At 39.8% G+C, this 18,164-nt stretch overlaps 1 protein-coding gene across 1 annotated transcript in view; it reads left to right on the forward strand.

Annotated features, from left to right (window-relative positions):
- The first annotated feature begins 444 nt into the window (after positions 1-444).
- Positions 445-18,164, forward strand: part of HSPA4 (heat shock protein family A (Hsp70) member 4) — a 42,358-nt gene continuing 24,638 nt past the window's right edge. The window contains exons 1-4 of the mRNA XM_068535872.1: positions 445-813; positions 11,201-11,258; positions 13,124-13,264; positions 15,127-15,249. Coding sequence (XP_068391973.1) covers positions 707-813; positions 11,201-11,258; positions 13,124-13,264; positions 15,127-15,249 — 429 coding nt within the window. The 5' untranslated portion in view covers positions 445-706. The remainder of the gene's footprint in view (positions 814-11,200; positions 11,259-13,123; positions 13,265-15,126; positions 15,250-18,164) is intronic.

The raw sequence follows: 18,164 nt of genomic DNA on the forward strand, positions 1-18,164 counted from the left end.
AACCTACCCCAAGGAGAGGAGATGAGAGACGCCTCTGGACTTTGAAGATTAGTTTGCGCTCCCATTTCCCAACACAAGGTGTGGCGTAGGAGGTGCCACAACCGGATCTTCCTTTGAGATAAAGAAAAAAGCGGAAGTAGGACAAAAGCGCTTCCTCAGTATTTTGCATTAAACCGGCTCTCCTACTTTCTTCTGGAAGGGGAGGTGCTCCACTGCTCTTTGCCGCCGCACTTAGCGCGGCAGCGGGGCCGGTGTGCATGCTCAATGACCAACTCCACCTCCCAACTGTCTTTCGGCGGCCCTACCCCTTCCCAGGTTCTTGGGCCTGGGAGTGACGTACACTTGTACGTAACTGGGGGGGCGAGGCCTCGGGAAGAAAAGCAGCTGAGCCGGAGTCTCGCGAGAACGTTCTCCCTCAGTTCTCGCGCTGCTCTTTACTCTCGTCGCGACGAGACCTTTCGAGATCTTCTCCGCCCCCGCTACCGGCGCCCAGGCTGCGGCCGCTGAGCCGGAGCCGGCCTGAGTAGTGTCCTCCGCTGTGGCCCTCCTTCCAAGAACCTAGGCGCTTGCGTGGCCCTCCGCACGTCTCCCACTAGCCCCGGTTCCCTGGCCCACGCGGCCCGCTTTACGCACGCCAGCCCCGCCGGGGTCCGTGTCTTGTCTTGCCGGCCGGACCCGGGCTCGAGCCTGAGCTGTAGCCGGCGCCATGTCGGTGGTGGGCATAGATCTGGGGTTCCAGAGCTGCTACGTCGCTGTAGCCCGCGCCGGCGGCATCGAAACGATCGCTAATGAATACAGCGACCGCTGCACGCCGTGAGTGTGGGCCAGGGTAGCCGCGTGCACTGGGGGTGGGGGGGTGGGGTGGGGAGGTAGCGCTTGCTCCGGTCTGTGACCCTCGCGGCTTGGGGAACGCGGGCCGGGCAGTCACCTCCGTTCCGAGCCGAAACTCCGGTGGGTAGTGGACCCCCACTGCGTTTTAGGTCACTAGGGGCCGCGACCTCCCGTGTGGGTCTGCGCAGGGGCGAGGCCTTTTTTCTGTGGCCCGCCGGCCGAGCGAGGGCTCCGAGTGGGTACTTGGACCAGCGGAGGCTGTGGGTAGGAGCTGGAGCGAAGGCAGGCCCGGGATGTGGGATGGACCGAGATTCTCTTTTAGAGGGCACATAATAGGCCCGGGGCGTACTGATGTCTCTTCAGCCCAGCACAGAGTTGGGAGCTTTGCACACAGCAGGAGCTTAATAAAAGTTTAATTGAACCGGTCTGGCGTCTGCCGGCAGGCGGTAAGACAGTGCAGAGGCCGGAGTCCCACGTGAGTGGGGGGTGGGGTGGCGCCCGGAAGAGAGGGAGTCGGAGCACCGGAGATCTCCAGATAGGGTTGGCACGGAAAGATACAGAAAAGGATTTAATAAAATCGATGCCTTTTGGATACCTTTGCATTCACTTTGGTTTTTCACGTCGCTTCAGTATATTGAACTGAATGTTGGGTCATTCTCTGCTGTCATTCTTTGCGCACCTATCCCTAACAGCGTTCCGCTTTCACGGTAATACATTCCAACCAGGGTGTTGGCTGCAATTGTTAATGAATGACTCAGGGGCTCACTTTGACTTTTAGAACCTATGGTAAGTTATGGAGCCAGTATAGACACAGCGCTAAGAAATCATGACTTACCCAGGTCTTTCCTTGGATAGGGTAAGAGTCTTTTGTACATAGAGACACCTTTCAGTCCATTGTCTTCCTCTTGGCCAGAATCTTTTTAAGAAGTTTCTGTTATTTGCTAGGATCTCATCGTGTCTCATTAAGGGCCTCTGTTTTAAGGCTCGTTTTTCACCCTACCTTTTGTTACACTTCAGCAATTTCTGGCCAACTCGATTGCTCCCTGTACGAGACTGATCTTTGCTACCCAGAAGGCTGGCAACATTTCCCTTAAACTTATCAAATTTCTATTCCTTATTTTAGACCTAACCCATGTGCTTCCCCCAAAACCCATCCCAGATCCAAAACTACAGTTTGATGTTCCTTTCTCAATTTTATTTATAGTTTTTTTTTTAAAAATTTATTTATTTATTTATGGCTGTGTTGGGTCTTCGTTTCTGTGCGAGGGCTTTCTCCAGTTGTGGCAAGTGGGGGCCACTCTTCATCGTGGTGCGCGGGCCTCTCACCATCGCGGCCTCTCTTGTTGCGGAGCACAGGCTCCAGACGCGCAGGCTCAGCAATTGTGGCTCACGGGCCTAGTCGCTCCGCGGCATGGGGGATCTTCCCAGACCAGGGCTCGAACCCGTGTCCCCTGCATTGGCAGGCAGATTCTCAACCACTGCGCCACCAGGGAAGCCCCTATTTATAGTTTTTAACTAATGAGATATAATTCGCATACCATACAGTTAACCCTTTTAAAGTGTACAGTTTGTTTTTAGTGTAGACACAAAATTGTGCAACCATCAACACAATTTTAAAACATTTTCATCATCCCACAAGAGAAACCCTGTACTCATTAGCAGTCACAGCCCAATCCCCAACCCTCCCATCTTCATAGTTTTTAACAGTGGGTCTAATTTGTATTTCCAGGGAAGTGTATTGTACAATGAAGTTTTTAAATATTTAAGCATTAAGTTTCTATTTGTTATTGTTTTCCTCTCTGGATGCTAGTTTGCTTCATCTGTAGAGATAGTTTTCCTCAAATTAAGAGGGCTAGAGCACTGAGTTAGGCATGTAACTTTTTGGTCTTTTCCCAGCTAGAATTGAACATACTTTAGCTCCAAAAGTAAGAGAATTCCAGATATTGGAATGAAGTGTTCCTGTCCTTTCTTTTAGACTCTTATGCCCCCTTTTCTCCTTTAGACAAATAGTAACTACAACAGTTTTACAATGAATCTCATTATTTGGAACTGAAAGAGTTGTTTCAGAAAAGAATTTAATCTTCCCAGATCACAGTTAAATTTGTCCCAAAGACTGTTTGATGGGTGACCAGATACACCATGTAATTGTGATAAGAATATCTGTTTAAATACTTAAAAGTAATTTTCCTTACATGTTCCTATATTTCCCGGGAACTTAGAGGGATGCCATACATTCAAGTAGTTTTTGAACTATGATCTCGATTAGCTTAGATTTCTGTGTTGGAGTCTTTGGCTAAGTAGAACATGGGGGGCAGAAAGGTTGATTTTTTTTTTTTTTTTTTAAAGTAGTGATTATGGAAGAATGGATTTATATCTCAGAGGTACACAGGGAGTGTGACATAGGTTTGTTTTAGTGTGAGAGTGGAATGAGATGCAGGTTCTGGAGGGTTGGGTATGGTGAAAGTAACTCATTTAAAATTGTGGGTGCAACAGCATTTGAATTCCATTTTTGAGGAGCCAGTTGAGTACCTAGAAGAAACCCTTGCTTTCCCACCAAATTTAGGCTTCCTTTCATTTTAGCAGATAATGAGTGCTTCTAATATGCCAGCTGTTGTGCTAAGCACTGAAGGTACTCTGATAAACAAGTAAGATCCTGCCATCATGGACATGGCTAGTGGAGAAAACCAGATGCTAAACAAATATGTAATTGCTGACTGTGGTAAAGGCCCAGATGGGAAAGTACGGAAAACAATGATGGGGACCTAATTTAAATTGGATATGGGGTGGTGATGGAAGGTGCTTCTTAAAGAAGTGTCATTTAAGATGAAACCCAGAGGATGAGTAGGGTTTTACCATGGAGGTTCGTGGTGGGAGCGAGGAAGAGTTGTTCCAGGCAGAAGGAATAGCAAGTGAGGAAGAACTGAGGTATACTTGACAGACTGAGAGGATTATAGTCACTTGAAAAAATGCTGTGAATTGAATCTGCAGAGGAGTTAGGCAAGGCAGGTTAGATTATAGCAGGGCTTTGTAAATCATGTTAAAGATTTTTATCTAGGTGCTGTGGGAGGTGATCCAATTGATATTTTGAAGATGTGATTGGCTTTTTTGTGGAGAACGGATTTATTTGAGAAGGGCAAGAGAAGAAGCCGGATGATGCTTAGGAGGATATTGCAATCATTTGGTCCACGTGGGAGTTTATGTTGCTCTCCACCAGTGTGGAAGCATGGGAGAAAAGTGGGCGGCTTAGAGATAAACTTTGGAGTTTTAAATTATGAGTGTCGTGTTGATATTTCATGACCATAGGCTTTGGAATAAGATGGAAAGCCTATTTTTATATTTAGTTGGATTATTACCGTAGAAAGAGTACAACCTTAAAGCTTCTTTGGAATAAAAATGTTAATGGACTGCCAAACGTTACAGGAGTTAGTTGGGCCGTACTGTACAAAATTTATAGGGTAGAGATGAGTTACCTAAGAAGATAATTCTGTGTATGAATAGTTTATGTTATCATTTTCATGGACTTAGTTCCTCATAAAACAGTATATTAGGAATTTGAAGAGATGAAATTGTCTGTTAATAACTGCCCTTGAGAGCAAAAGCTGAAAGTAAGGTGGGTTCTGGCTAACTGGCAGATTAATATCTGATACCTTATTTGTGCAAGAAAAGTGTTCCTCTATGGAGTGAATATCTTTACACGTTGTAGATCTAAGTAGAGTGTCAGGATGACTGGATCTTTTGGGTTCAGTGAATAGGAAAGTTGATTGGTTAACTAAAGCTTCAGACTGCTAACACTTCTCATGTCTAATTGAGGTTATCAAAGTAGTTTCTTAGACTCATTTAAGAACTAAAATACAACTTTGTATATAGAATTGGTAGGTGTAATCTACAGGAACTTTATGTCATCAGGTTCTAAATTGGGTTTCCTAAATTAAAACTTTTTCTGACTTAATGAAATACTTGTTTGCTTTAACAACAACAACAAAAATAAAGTGCTAAGTAAAATTGTTTCCTCTCTAATTATTTGCTGTTTGCTGTCTATCCTTGCATAACTTTTTCTAGACTTCTACAAATATATGTGGGGGCGTGTGTGCCCATATAAACAAATAGGATCATACTGTATTTTGTAACTATTTTCTTTCACTTATATTTTAGACATCCTTCAGAGTCAGTAAATATGAATTTACCTCCTTAAGTACATAATAGTCCATATTATGGCTTTAATATGCTTTCCTCAGATGTTCAGGTTGTTTCTAAATTTTTGCAATTAGAAATAGTCTTCAACAAGTCTTTTATTTTTATGTTTACATGTTAATACTTTTATTTTTGTTGGATAGATTTCAAGATGTGAAATTGGTGAAAGGATATATATGCTTAAAATTTCAGTACCTATTGCCAGAATACTTTACAAAAATTTAAGGGATTAATTTACACCAGGAACGTAAGTGATTTCTCTGTTTCACTGGGGTTTGTGAGGATTATGAGTTAAAATTATATAAAATATTTAGCATAGTGCCTGTTACATAGTAAATACTGCCCAATTATTTGCTCATATTGCTATTATTACCTTTTTGTATTTTTTATTAATTCTCTTTATTAATGGACCATATATTGGGACAGTAAAATGAAATCTATGGAAGTTTGCCTTTAGGGTTTATCAAATATGTAGCTTTTAATGTGTAAATCTTATTGACTCAGGAGTTTGTGGTTCTTAAGGAACTGCATATCTTGCTAGTATGAGTTGTTTGATCTGTTCGATATCAACTGTTTTGGGTATTTTCTAGTTCTGGGCTAAGGCAGTGACCATGGGGTACTCTGATTAACCTAGTAACCATTTCCATGCCAGTTTTGCCTGCTTCTCTTATTTGATAGTCTAAATACTATTGTAGGTTCTCTGAAAAACTCATTTTCTTATATTGTATAAGAAATTAGAGTCACAGCTGTCTGAATATCCTGAGAGTGGTCCTACACACACTTATAAACATGAAACTGTACCTTTTAAGGATCTGTGCTGGTTGCAGCTGTTTATAACATCCTATCAGAATATGCATAAATGTTTGGTCAGTGGTATCTTTTACCCAGGAAAGAGAACAAAGGCTATTCTCTGGTTTAAAAAGATGATTATTTATAGGACTTAAAGATTAGAACAGAGAAGTCTTGAACTTGATTTAAATTAACTTTGTGTAATGTCAGCCTGTAATTTGGAATGGAGGAAAGGTAATATCAGTCAAGTAGCAAGTGTCTTGAGTACTGCCGTTTTTAGCAGCATTAACTTGGCCTTGTGTAAAGTATAGAGGAAGTGTAAGATAGAGTCCTGCTGTGGAGATGTAATCATTCTAGTTGGAAATATGAATGACGTAAAGCAACAGTAAATAGAATAAGAATAGAGAGTACAATTATGCGCAAGGTTATTAAATATAGACCTTATTGTACAAGTTCAGAGGACAAGTCACATCTGTGGGGGATGGAGTGATAAGGAAGGGCAAGAGTGGGACTTGAGCAAACAGGATTAGAAAACATGAAGAAAGGATTGGGACAGTCTGCGTGAAGGTATAGAAGTAGGAATAAATCTAGAGGGTTTGGTAGGCAGTACAAAAGTATGTATGGGGACTAACCTGGTGGTCCAGTGGTAAAGAGTCTGCCTTCCAGTGCAGGGGTTGCGGGTTCGATCCCTGGTCATGGAACTAAGATCCCACGTGCAGTGGGGCAACTAAGCCCACACGCCACAACTACTGAGCTTGGGCGCCTCAACGACAGAGGCTGCGTGCTGCAAACTACAGAGCCCATGTGCTCTGGAGCCTGCATGCCACAACTAGAGAGAAACCTGCGCGCTGCAAGAAGAATGCAGCCAAAAAAAAAAAAAAAAAAAAAAAGTATGTATGTGTGGGACTTGGAGTTTGATAGTCCTGATTTTGAATCCTGAACTCTAGTACTAGTTATGTTTCTGGGCACATTAACTTGCCTTTATTCAGTTCTTCATTTACAAAATTGGGTCAGTAATAGTTCTTGTCTCAGAGTATTTGGGAGAATCAAGTGTAGAATGCTTAGCACACTGCCTGGCGTATGAAGGCTCAAAAATGAAAGCTGTGGGACAAGGGAGCTTGACCTGCTTGGATGAAAGAGAGGCTTCCTGCCATAGATAGGGATTGCATGCAGGCTATGTGAAATTTTGGAATTTCCTGGTGAGTGGCAAATAGTATCAATACATATTTCCTTTAAATATCTTGTTCCCTGTCCAAATCCTGACAGAATCATTCAGCCACTGAAGATTTTTTAGAGTGTTTGTTGAGGAGAAACACACTTAATGGGGGTATTTAGCTTCTCTTTTTAAAAGAATTACTTAATTTAGGGGGGCTTCCCTGGTGGCGCAGTGGTTGAGAATCTGCCTGCCAATGCAGGGGACACGGGTTCGAGCCCTGGTCTGGGAAGATCCCACATGCCGCGGAGCAACTGAGCCCGTGAGCCACAATTACTGAGCCTGCGCGTCTGGAGCCTGTGCTCCGCAACAAGAGAGGCCGCGATAGTGAGAGGCCCGCGCACCGCGATGAAGAGTGGCCCCCACTTGCCGCAACTGGAGAAAGCCCTCGCACAGAAACGAAGACCCAACACAGCCATAAATAAATAAATAAATAAATAAATAAATAATTACTTAATTTATTAGGATTGCATAACAGTATTTACCTAAATAGTAATGGCCATCTCTGGTGGGAGGGTGTTGGTTGTGGAGTTACTGATAATCCCTATTTTCTTTTTTATACTTTTCTAATTTTCTACGATGAGCTTGCACTGGGAAGCACTGAATAGGTTCTAGCGTTGGCCCTAAAATGACGTAATCTTTTTGGGCCTTTTTCACATTTAAGTATTAGATTTCTTTAAGTAAGGTTTTAGTTTAAAAACCCCTTCAATTTGTGCTGTTTAACATATCTACCCTCATTCAGTTGTCCTTTTGAAAAGGAAATGGTAGGACTTTTTATTCCTCATGATTTTAAAGATGGCTGAGTGGGTTTTAGTGGATAGTTTGAGAAGGTGAAGCACAATTTTCATAGCAAACTAGTTGGTATATTTTTGGTTCTGGTTTTGTTTTTTTTTTTTTTTTTTTTTTTGTTGCTGTGCCATGTGTCTTGCGGGATCTCAGTTCCCCAACCACGGATTAGACCCAGGCTATGGCAGTGAAAGCTCAGAATCCTAACCACTAGGCCACCAGGGAACTCCCTAGTTGGTATATTTTTTTGTATGAAACTCAGACCAAGGTTTCATTGGAGGCTTAGTAATAGCTAATGTTATTTATGATGTGCCAGTCTCTGATAAAAGTCCTTTAAAAGTGGATCAACAAATTTAATCCTTATAACAACGATATTAGGTAGGTGTGGTAATTTCCCCCATTTCAGAGATGAACAAATTGAATTTCAGAGCAGTTAATTAACAGGTCACACAGCTAGAAAGGTAGAGAAGGGATTCAGACAGACCCATACTGTCTAATTCTAGAGCCTGAGCTCTTTTTACTGTACATGTGTTCAACTCAATCAAATTGACCATAAAGTGGAAAAGCTAAGGATTCCTTTCTTTAATGTACTAGTTGGCTTGTTATAGAACTTTTTTTAGAATGTAAGCATTATGTAATAATATATTAATGATTTTCTATAATATGATAAGAAAAGTGTGAATTCTGCCCATACTTTGCAAGAGTTATGCCTTGTTTGAGGTGTAATTGCTATATTATGTGGCGAAAATTGATGTTCCATTAGTGACATTTGATTGCTTTGTAAGAGGTTGGGAACTGTTTGTAGTGTGTGCATATGTAGACGAATAAAAGGATGAATAATTTGAACTGAGACAAATTTTTATTTAGCTTTTCAAGATATAAGAACCATTTCCTATCTATTACTTCTAAGGCAGATGTAGATTTTAAGAGTAAGTAAAAATGTTAACTGACTTCAAAGAGAATATTACCTAGAGTAGCTCTGTACAGTAGAACATTGTGTGATGATGGAAATGTTCTACATTCACATTGCCCAAAGTCCAGTAAGTTTTAAGCCAAGTCTAATAAGTTTTAAGAGGTAGAAACAATTTTTACTTGAGAGGGATTGGGAAGGCATCACAAGTGTGTGATATCTCTGGAGAATGAGTGAGATTTAGAAGGACCAGGGCATTTCAGGTGGCAAAAGTGGTAGAGCAAAGCAGGAGGATTGGAAGACTATTTGACTTGTGTTGGGGCACTGTGTGCTTGAGATTGCACTTGGAAAATGGGGGTGGGGTTGGGATTGTGAGAGGCCTTAGGTTCTACATTAAGGAATCTGGACCCTATTTGCTGGTAATGTTTTTGTTTGGAAGGTAATTAGAAGCAAGACAGATTCAGAGTTATCAAGGTAGAATAGGAAATTAACCCTGCAACGGACATACAATAAAGTTGGGAACATTAATTTTTTCGTTCTTAGAGCTAGTATTGTTTTGAGGAGATGAAGGTTTGAAAACAGGGCTGCAGGAAACAATGGAAGATAAATAATGTTGGCTTTTAGTTATGTTGGGATTGAGGTATTGGTGGGATGCATCTTAGAAATTCAGATCTGGTGGCTTTTAGAAAGATGTAGGTTTGCATGCATAGGCTAGAAGGAGTGGACAGGGTGAATGGAGTAGGTAAGATTACGGTGGGCAATTTTCTAAAGGGCTGTATGGGCTGTAATAGGGGAGACATTTAAGTGGTACTTAGGAATTTTTTTTTTTTTAAAGTGATAGGTGGTATATTTGCAGAAAGGCTGAGCTTGACACCTGTGCTCTAGAGGGGCTACCCCCCAGCATGTTCTAGGCCCATAGAGCTTAGGGTTCATAGGAAATCTGATGAAATCCCAGGCTGTGTCATATTGATACAGGGCATAGCTGCCTGTAACTGCTCTGGGAGATTGGCTCACAGGGATTCTTGCACCATTGGTTGGAAAGGGCCACTGAGGCACAGAGAGGCTGAGCATTCTGCCAGTTTGTACAGGGCTGGTAAGTTTATCTAAGTAAAACAGTTCTACTTAATTAATAGGTCATCTAATGTGGTCAGATTTGGACCAAGGCAGTATGGCTGCAGAGCTCTTATGCTTACTCATTCCACTAAGTTCGAAGAATTAGGGGTCCAGGGAGGATAGAGAGAGGGTCAAAGCTAGCTAGAGTGTAAAGTATGGAGAAAGGATCTATAGTCCTGACTCCCATTGCTTTCAGATTGTATGACTGGGGACAAATTTACTTATTAATACCTTTTTGGACTCAGTTTCCTCTCCTATAAAGTGGGAATAAGATAGGGTGCTTATGAGGATTAAATGAGATAGTGCATATAGGCAATTTATGCAGTCATTATTATTAAGTAGGAGGAAGAGAAGGCTTTACTAACCTGAGGGAGAAATGGACTCTGGGAAGAGCTTTGTCTTTTGGATTTTTTGGGGGTGGCATGGGTGAATTTGATCTTATTTTAGCTTGAGAGAAATCAGCTACTGGAAAGGGAGGTGACAAATATATGCAAGGTTCCAGAGTGAAAAACAGGGGGAAGCATAGAGGCCATGGTAGCAAAAACATCAACTCCAAAATAACTGACTTTTTAAGCTTAAACAGTGTTTTAAAGTGTTTATACCTTTAAGCAAGTTTCAATTTTGCTTTCTAAAATAAGCAGCATATAGATCAAACCAGCAGGCAGTATATGAATTGATTTGGAAGAATGTGTTCAGAAGTGGGAATGAAGTTCCTTGTCAGAAATTGAGTCTTTAAAAAAAAAAAAAAGAAAAGAAATTGAGTCCTTGGAAACTAGTTCTAGAAAAATAACTTTTTACGTATTCAGTATTTACAATAGGACGAGAGTTGTTTTCAGGGTTTATAGACCGTTCTCTTGGTGAAGTTATGAGCTGTTCTTAAACACAAAGAACATTTTATTGATGTATTGATAGGGTATACTATTTTATATTGGAATTTTGAACACCAGACTTGAAGAATTAGAGGATAGTGGAGACTGGTTAGTCCACCTCTCTCCAGTATTTCAGACAGATGGTCACATCAAACTTGTACTTCAACATCTAAGTGATGAACTCCCATTATTCTAAGAAGCAGTGCATTCCATGGACAGTTTACTCAGTAGAAAGGTCAAAATCATAGACTTACTGTGTGCAGTTAAAAATAATAGGGCTTTTCGGCTAAGACTAAAAAATCTTGCCTGCTTTGTTTTTGCTGTGCTGCGAGGCTTGTGGGATCTTAGTTCCCTAAACAGGGATCGAACCTTTCCCCCGCTGCAGTGGGAGCGTGGAGTCTTAACCACTGGACCGCCAGGGAAGTCCTTGCTTGCTTTGGTTTTGGATGTAATAATTACAGTAAGGTTTGATGCTTAAATGTTTGTTTTGTCTTCTAGGGCTTGCATTTCTTTTGGTCCTAAGAATCGTTCAATTGGAGCAGCAGCTAAAAGCCAGGTAGAATTTTGTTTTTCCCTAAAGTGACTTTTTTCTGTGGTTTGTCTATCCTTCCCATTCAGCAAGTATTTCAGTGCCCATTATGTGCCCAACACTGGGAGCCCCTGGGTGTACAATTGAGAGAGATGAACCTGATCCTTCTTATGTACTTGAGTGAGAAACAAATAGCTTTTTAAAATAGCATGAACATATATAATCTGTTTAATGCAAAGTGCTAGGATGTATTTATCCAGATATTGTTTAAGCAAGGTTTGCTTGTTCCTGGGTATTTTATTTTTTAAATTTTTTCCTGGGTATTTTAAATGCTCGTTAAAGTGTCTTGTTCTGTTTTCATCTTACTTATATTTAAGGTCAGTGTTGATCAAGGTTTTCAAGGAAGGAAAACATACTTGTAGAAGCACACTTATCATTAGTTTACTTTTAAACCAGGAACCTGACATATTTGCTGGTTCCTCTGTAACCAGAGCAGCAGAACCTGAAGAGTTCTATTTTCCTGAGTGTCTGAGGTTGCTATAAAATTAAGGAGTTGCATGTTAGATGTTTTAATAGTTCAATCTGGAGCAACGTATAGAATGAATAACTGTCTCTTTTTCTGGACCAGGCAGCACCTAAGATTTATAAGCCCGAGAAAATGGTGCTTGGCCAATTTAATTAAATTGGGTGTTTTATAATCTCATTTTCAGAAAGTTCAAGATGTTTTAGGAGACAGTAGATAGCAAGTACAGAGCTGTTTTGAAACGTCTTTCCTTCTAAAATTCCAGTGAATTCTTCCTGTTTTTAAACTTGCTTTCATTATTGAGAATAGTTATTGTACTAAACTGGCTGCCTAGTACTAGGTTGACGTAGTTATTGTGATACTGAGTTTCTACTTGGCAGCTTACTGAAACAGGGCCTGACTTTGGAACCCTCATATTGTTTTACAAAAGAACTTCTGTTTGTGCCTTTTGACATTCCTGATGCAGAGGAGCTCTGCTGTTTTTCCTTGGGACTTGTTGCACTTCTGCATTGGGAAGAGGAGCCTATAAGTCTTAAGCAGAAGTTCATTCTTAAATTTTTTGAATGTCCTTTGCCAGCATTTTTTCCCATAAATTATAATACTTTATTCTAGAGAAATTAGAAAATATAGATGTAAAAGTGTAAGGAATTTGGAAGTTAGCATACTACCATTATCCAAAAATCTTAATGTGTTAATATCTTAATGTGTAACCTTTTGTACTCTTTCTAAGCATATAAATGTTTTTCTCCCCACCCCAAGAAAGTGACATCATATCATATAGATACTTGTCTCCAGACTTCTAAAATAATCTTAACCATTGTATGGATATGCCATAATTTATTTACCCATTCCCCTGTCATTTACCCTCTAGGCTCTTTGCAGTTTTCTGCTGTGATAAATAATGCTCTGTCAGTTTATTTGCATTATCTTTGTGGGCTTAGTGTCATCTTTTTTTCCTTTATGGTAAGTTTTCTTCAGTAGAATAACTGAATTGATACATACTGCCAGATTGACCCATGGAAAGTTCGAATCACAAACTACGGGTAATTTTTAAAAGATGAAAATTATTTTATGTAAATGTTTGTTAGAAGTTTAAGAACAGAGAATACTTTTATAAGGGTAATGACCTGTCTTCATGAGGAAGTAAGGCAGTCTGGGCTCTGGTCCTAGCCCTGCATGTGACCTGTACAGGTCCCTCACTCCTCACCTCACAAGCTAGCAGGCATCGTTCAGAAAGGTTTAGTGCTGAAGAAAACTAACTCAGAAGGAAAATGATTCTAATTTAACCCTGAGATTGTTGAATTTTTTTTTTCATAATTTAATTGCTATTAGTCTTTCCACCCTTTGACTCTGATACTCTTTTTCTTAGGTAATTTCCAATGCAAAGAACACAGTCCAAGGATTTAAAAGATTCCATGGCCGAGCATTCTCTGATCCATTTGTGGAGGCAGAAAAATCTAAACTTGCATATGATATTGTGCAGTTGCCCACTGGGTTAACAGGTATAAAGGTAAGGTTTTCAAGATAATACCTTAATGATTGAAATACAGTATTTTATGTTATCAGGTCATTGTACATTATACCATTCTACTTTCAAGTTGTAATGAAAATGGTTACAAATGCTTTGGAAAGTCTTTTGCTAGTAAAGACCATTGGCATTTTTTGAATAATCTGGATTTTATTTGGGAGCCATAGGTGGCACTGTTAATAGGGGTTGGACAGATAGGTGGTAATGATGTGAAGTTAACTGCCATTGCTACTTGTCTTGTTGACTAATGCAGCAGTCTTGCTGGTATGATTTTAGTGAATGACTTCCGGAAGAGCAGGCAAAGAAATCAACGCTTTAAAGTGACTGCCAGATATGTGGTCATACTCTTGACAGTAGGATTGGAAAGGTGTTGTTCTTTTGGGGAAAAGGGAGTTTAGTCTTTGCTATCTCTGCAGCATCTAGGAGAGTCTCTTTGTGAAGCATGCAGTGAACTGATCATGCAAAAAAGATTAGAGGCTGAGGGATGGGTACGGTGAACACATCTCTCTCTTGCACTCAGGTGATAAGAGGAATCCAGAAGGGTATTTGAGCTTTTCAGGCAACTGAGTTTAGAGAGAGGAAATGTGGTGTTTGAGACACCCCATTTGGAGAAATAAGGATCATGGGAACAGGTTCAAAATCCAAGAGATGATGAGAATTGTGGGGAAAAGGTAGTTAATTGTGCCGTTGTAGCTGAGAATTCACTTGAATTTGGAAGTGAAGAATTTTGATAACTGAAAAATGATCACTGGGTTTACTTATGGTATTTTCAGCAATAATTTTAGAACAGTTTGAATGGGCCTAATAATGGATAAATATGGAGTGCAGAGGAGGAAAAAAGGAAAGGGAGCTGAGGAAATGGGGGATACTTACAGTCAAGAAAGAAATAGGATGGGTATTGGCAGATTTAGTCAGAAGCATTACAAGTGCCAAAGGAGAAAGAGACTAGGGAGAAGACCTGGGAACAAGTGGATCCAAGTATGAGCTTGGAGGAATTGATGAAGACTTAAATGAGGGAAGAAGGGGTAGCTTTGAAAGAGGCTCACTGGGAGGGTTATTCTCCCATCTTTATCATGCAATAAAGTGAGACACTGTTAAATTCTAAACCAGATTAAATTATGGTTGGGCTGGGGAGTGAGAAGGTGGTGTTCAAGTTGAGTTGGAGCAGGAACTAAAAGAAGAAAGTGACATTTTCTGGTCTGGGTTGTACTTGGGGAGTATGGGCATGTGGAATAGGACCTTACCTTACTTAGGCAGTCTTTTCAACATTTAAAGTTTGTAACTGTTGTCAAAGTTGCATACCTTTATCCCGGTGTAGGATATCTTGAAGCTTTGTTTGTCGTTTATTCTTTAATTCAACAAGTATTTATTGTGTCAAGTTTGTCCTCCGTGTTGGGGCTATGACAGTGAACAAATCTGACAAAAACCATTGCGTTAGATTGGATCCTAATTGGGACGATGATCATAAAGTCAACACAGTAAACAAAGTAAAATACACACAGTACGTCAGATGGTAAAATAGTTTCCACCACCAGATCCCTTTATGGAGGAACAGTGTGGGTCATAGTGAGCTATACCAATTTGCTTCTGCCCAGGTAATTGTCTTCAAGTTTTGTTGGTGGTCACAACATACCGTTTACATAGTGGTCCTCATCTCCAGGTATCATGCTTGACAAGCATGTTAAAAAGCTAAAAGTGACCTTCAAGTTATTTTCGCTTCTGAAACTAGCTTTCTTAATTCCTTCCTGAGTTAATGTTCCATTGATGATTTAGAGATTATTCATTTTAGGTTTTTAGGACATGAAGAAATATTAAGTTTAGATCCTTTTGTTTTTTTATTGCAGGTGAAATACATGGAGGAAGAGCGAAATTTTACCACGGAGCAAGTGACTGCCATGCTTTTGTCCAAACTGAAGGAGACAGCAGAAAGTGTTCTTAAGAAGCCTGTCGTGGACTGTGTTGTTTCGGTGAGTTTGATCCCTACACATTATTGGGGTCTTGCATGAAGAAACAGAAAGAAGAAAGCTGTTAATTGAAAATAAAATTGCTTTTTGTCTTAGGTGGTAATGGTTATTTTAAGACTTTATCAAACTAGTTCTCATATTCTTGAATATTTTTTTCTGCCCCCTAGTTTTTGCTCATGATTCTGTTATTCTGTCTGTTTAAAGGCTTATCTCTAAGCCGACTTCTTCCTGGATTCTTTCTAGCACCTAGCATAGTGCCTGGCACATGGTAGCCACTTGTTTGTTGAATTAGTTGAATACTCTCAATTAGAAATGCTGTTTTTTTCTTGATTTCTATCTCTGTATCTTTGCTGTTTTTGTATCCAGCGCTAAAGGCAAGGCAGCAGTAGACTTCATCTTGTCTTTTCCATTTCCCTCTTTAGACGGAAGCCTGGCTGTTTGTAGCTTTGTGCTTGTAGTATGGTGAAGTCCATAGGGACTGTTGAAATTTGGGTGGTTGTATTGGCCTTTCCAATGAATCTCCTCATTCTGCCTTTGTTATCTGATATTTTAGCTCTTTGGCCTCCTTTGCCTTTTTTTTTTTTTTTCTCCTTTGCCTTTTTAAATTTTTATTTATTTTTAAAAAATTTTATTGAACTATAGTTGATTTACAATGTTGTGTTAATTTCTTCTCTACAGCAAAGTGATTCAGTTACACATATATATGTTCTTTGCCATTATGGTTTGTCACAGGATATTGGATATAGTTCCCTGTGCTGTATAGTAGGACCTTGTTGTTTATTGGCATCTTTTGTCTTAATTTTGGTGCATTGGTTGGCAAAGCAAGGACTGTTAGGTGGCTTATTTCACCTCACAGTTTTTTGACTGATGGATTCCTTGGTTCTTGGCTATCTAGTAAAGTAGTACTGACATTTGTCAGGAAGAATTGGCTTATGGCTCATAACCCACATTTTGGGGATGCAAAGAATAAGAATGCTACTTCCCTTAAAGAGCTCAGATTCAGTACAGGCACTGTATTTCTTAGATGGTTTCTGCCTTCCCCCAAATGTCTGTTGGACTTTGAGATTTATCCCCATTTCCCCCCATCTACTGCCCTAACTTTTTTTTTTTTGGTTGCCACGGGAATTCATTATTTATTCGTTTTTTTTTTTTTTTACACACACACACTGTATTTTATTTTTACAAGAGATAAATAGACTGACACCAAGCATTGTACATGGATGACCACAACAAAAGCAACAATGATTGCAATTACCAAACATGAAACACACTCATACTATGTCATAATATTGACATTCAGTCCAGTAATCCTCCACTGTAACAGCTCCTTTTACTGCCCTAACTTTGATTCTGAATTTTGCTCCATGTAGAAGTAAAATTTATGTAAAATGGCAAGACTGCCTGAGTGGCTTTTCCAGCTTTTGGGATCAAGTTAAAAGGTGATGAATTAAGTTATGTGTTGGGGGTCCTCAAGAGTTTTGGTGATTTGATAGGAGAATTTACAGGACTCAGAATAAAGCCATATTCACGGCTAAGATTTATTATAGTGAAAGGATGCAAAGCAAAATCAGTAAAGTGGAAAAGTACATGGACAATGTCTGGAGGAAAGCAGATACAAGCTTCCAAGAGTCACCTTCCACTGGAGTCAGACCAGAAGTGCTTAATTCCTCCAGCAGCAAGTTGTGACAGCACGTATGAAATGTCATACACCAGCGAAGTTCTGCCTGAGCCTTGGAGTCCAGGATTTCTATTGGAGGTCATTCACATAGGCATGTTATGCCTTGCATGTACCAAAATTCCAGACTTGCAGAAGCAAATTAAGTGTAAAGCATAAACTACATTGTACAAACAGTTTAGGCACAGTGAGCCACTCTTATAATTTAGGGAAATTTTTCTGTTGATTTAGGGAACTATTTATCATTCAAATTCCTAGATGCAGAAAAGGGCCAACCTTGCCATTGGGCCTAAGGATAGTGGTCTCTGGCCTCTGTGTGAACTCTTTTCTGCACAGTCTTCTCTGCACAGTCACTGCTCTAGCTTTTGGTACTATGGTATATCTGATTGCTATGTAAATAAGGCCTGGGTGGATTTTGCTTTATTTATAAATTGATTATTGTTAAAATATAAGCTTTATTTTTGGGGGAAGGTAATAGTAGCCCTCATGTTCAAATCAAATCAAATGTGTAAAAGGGTATATGGGAAGCTTTAGCACATCTGTTACCTAGTAAGTAGATTTTCCTTCCTAGAGGTTACCAGTTTTACCACTTTGTTACAGATCTTTCCAGAGGTTTTTATGTACCCAGGCAAATATGTATAGGTCCTTTTTTACTTTGATTTTTCTTTTAGTATATTTTGGACAATTTACCTTATATATGTTCCATAGCAGTAAAGAGGTGCTTCGTTCCTTTTAGTGCAGCAGAGTGTCGCAGTTTATGTGTACCATAATCTGTTTAACTAGTCTCTTTTTGTTGGACATCCAGGTTGCTTCCAGATTTTGTTTTTTTTTTTTAATTGCGAAGAATACGACAATGAGTAAACTTGAACAAGTATCATTTTGCTCTTATGTGATAAGTCTGTAGGTTATAGGCTAAATTCCTAGAAGTGCAATTGCTGGGACAAAGGATATGTGTATTTTAAACTTTAACAGCTGTTGTTTAATCGCCCTTTAGAGAATTTGTGCTGATTTACACTTATATCAGCAATGCATGAGAGGGCTTGTTTGACCACAGCCTCACCAGCACAGCTTATTGGTGTATTAAATAATTCTGATAGCTAAATAATGGTAGCAAAGTGTGTGTGATTTTAATGCTGATATTTTACTCTTTAGGTAAACTAGAACATTTTAAAATTTATGAACCATTTTGTATTTCGCTTTTTGTGAAATGTTCCTATCCTTTCCTCATTTTATTTTGAGTGTA

This window comes from Eschrichtius robustus, chromosome 2 (assembly GCF_028021215.1).
Source record: "Eschrichtius robustus isolate mEscRob2 chromosome 2, mEscRob2.pri, whole genome shotgun sequence".
Taxonomy (NCBI): domain Eukaryota; kingdom Metazoa; phylum Chordata; class Mammalia; order Artiodactyla; family Eschrichtiidae; genus Eschrichtius; species Eschrichtius robustus.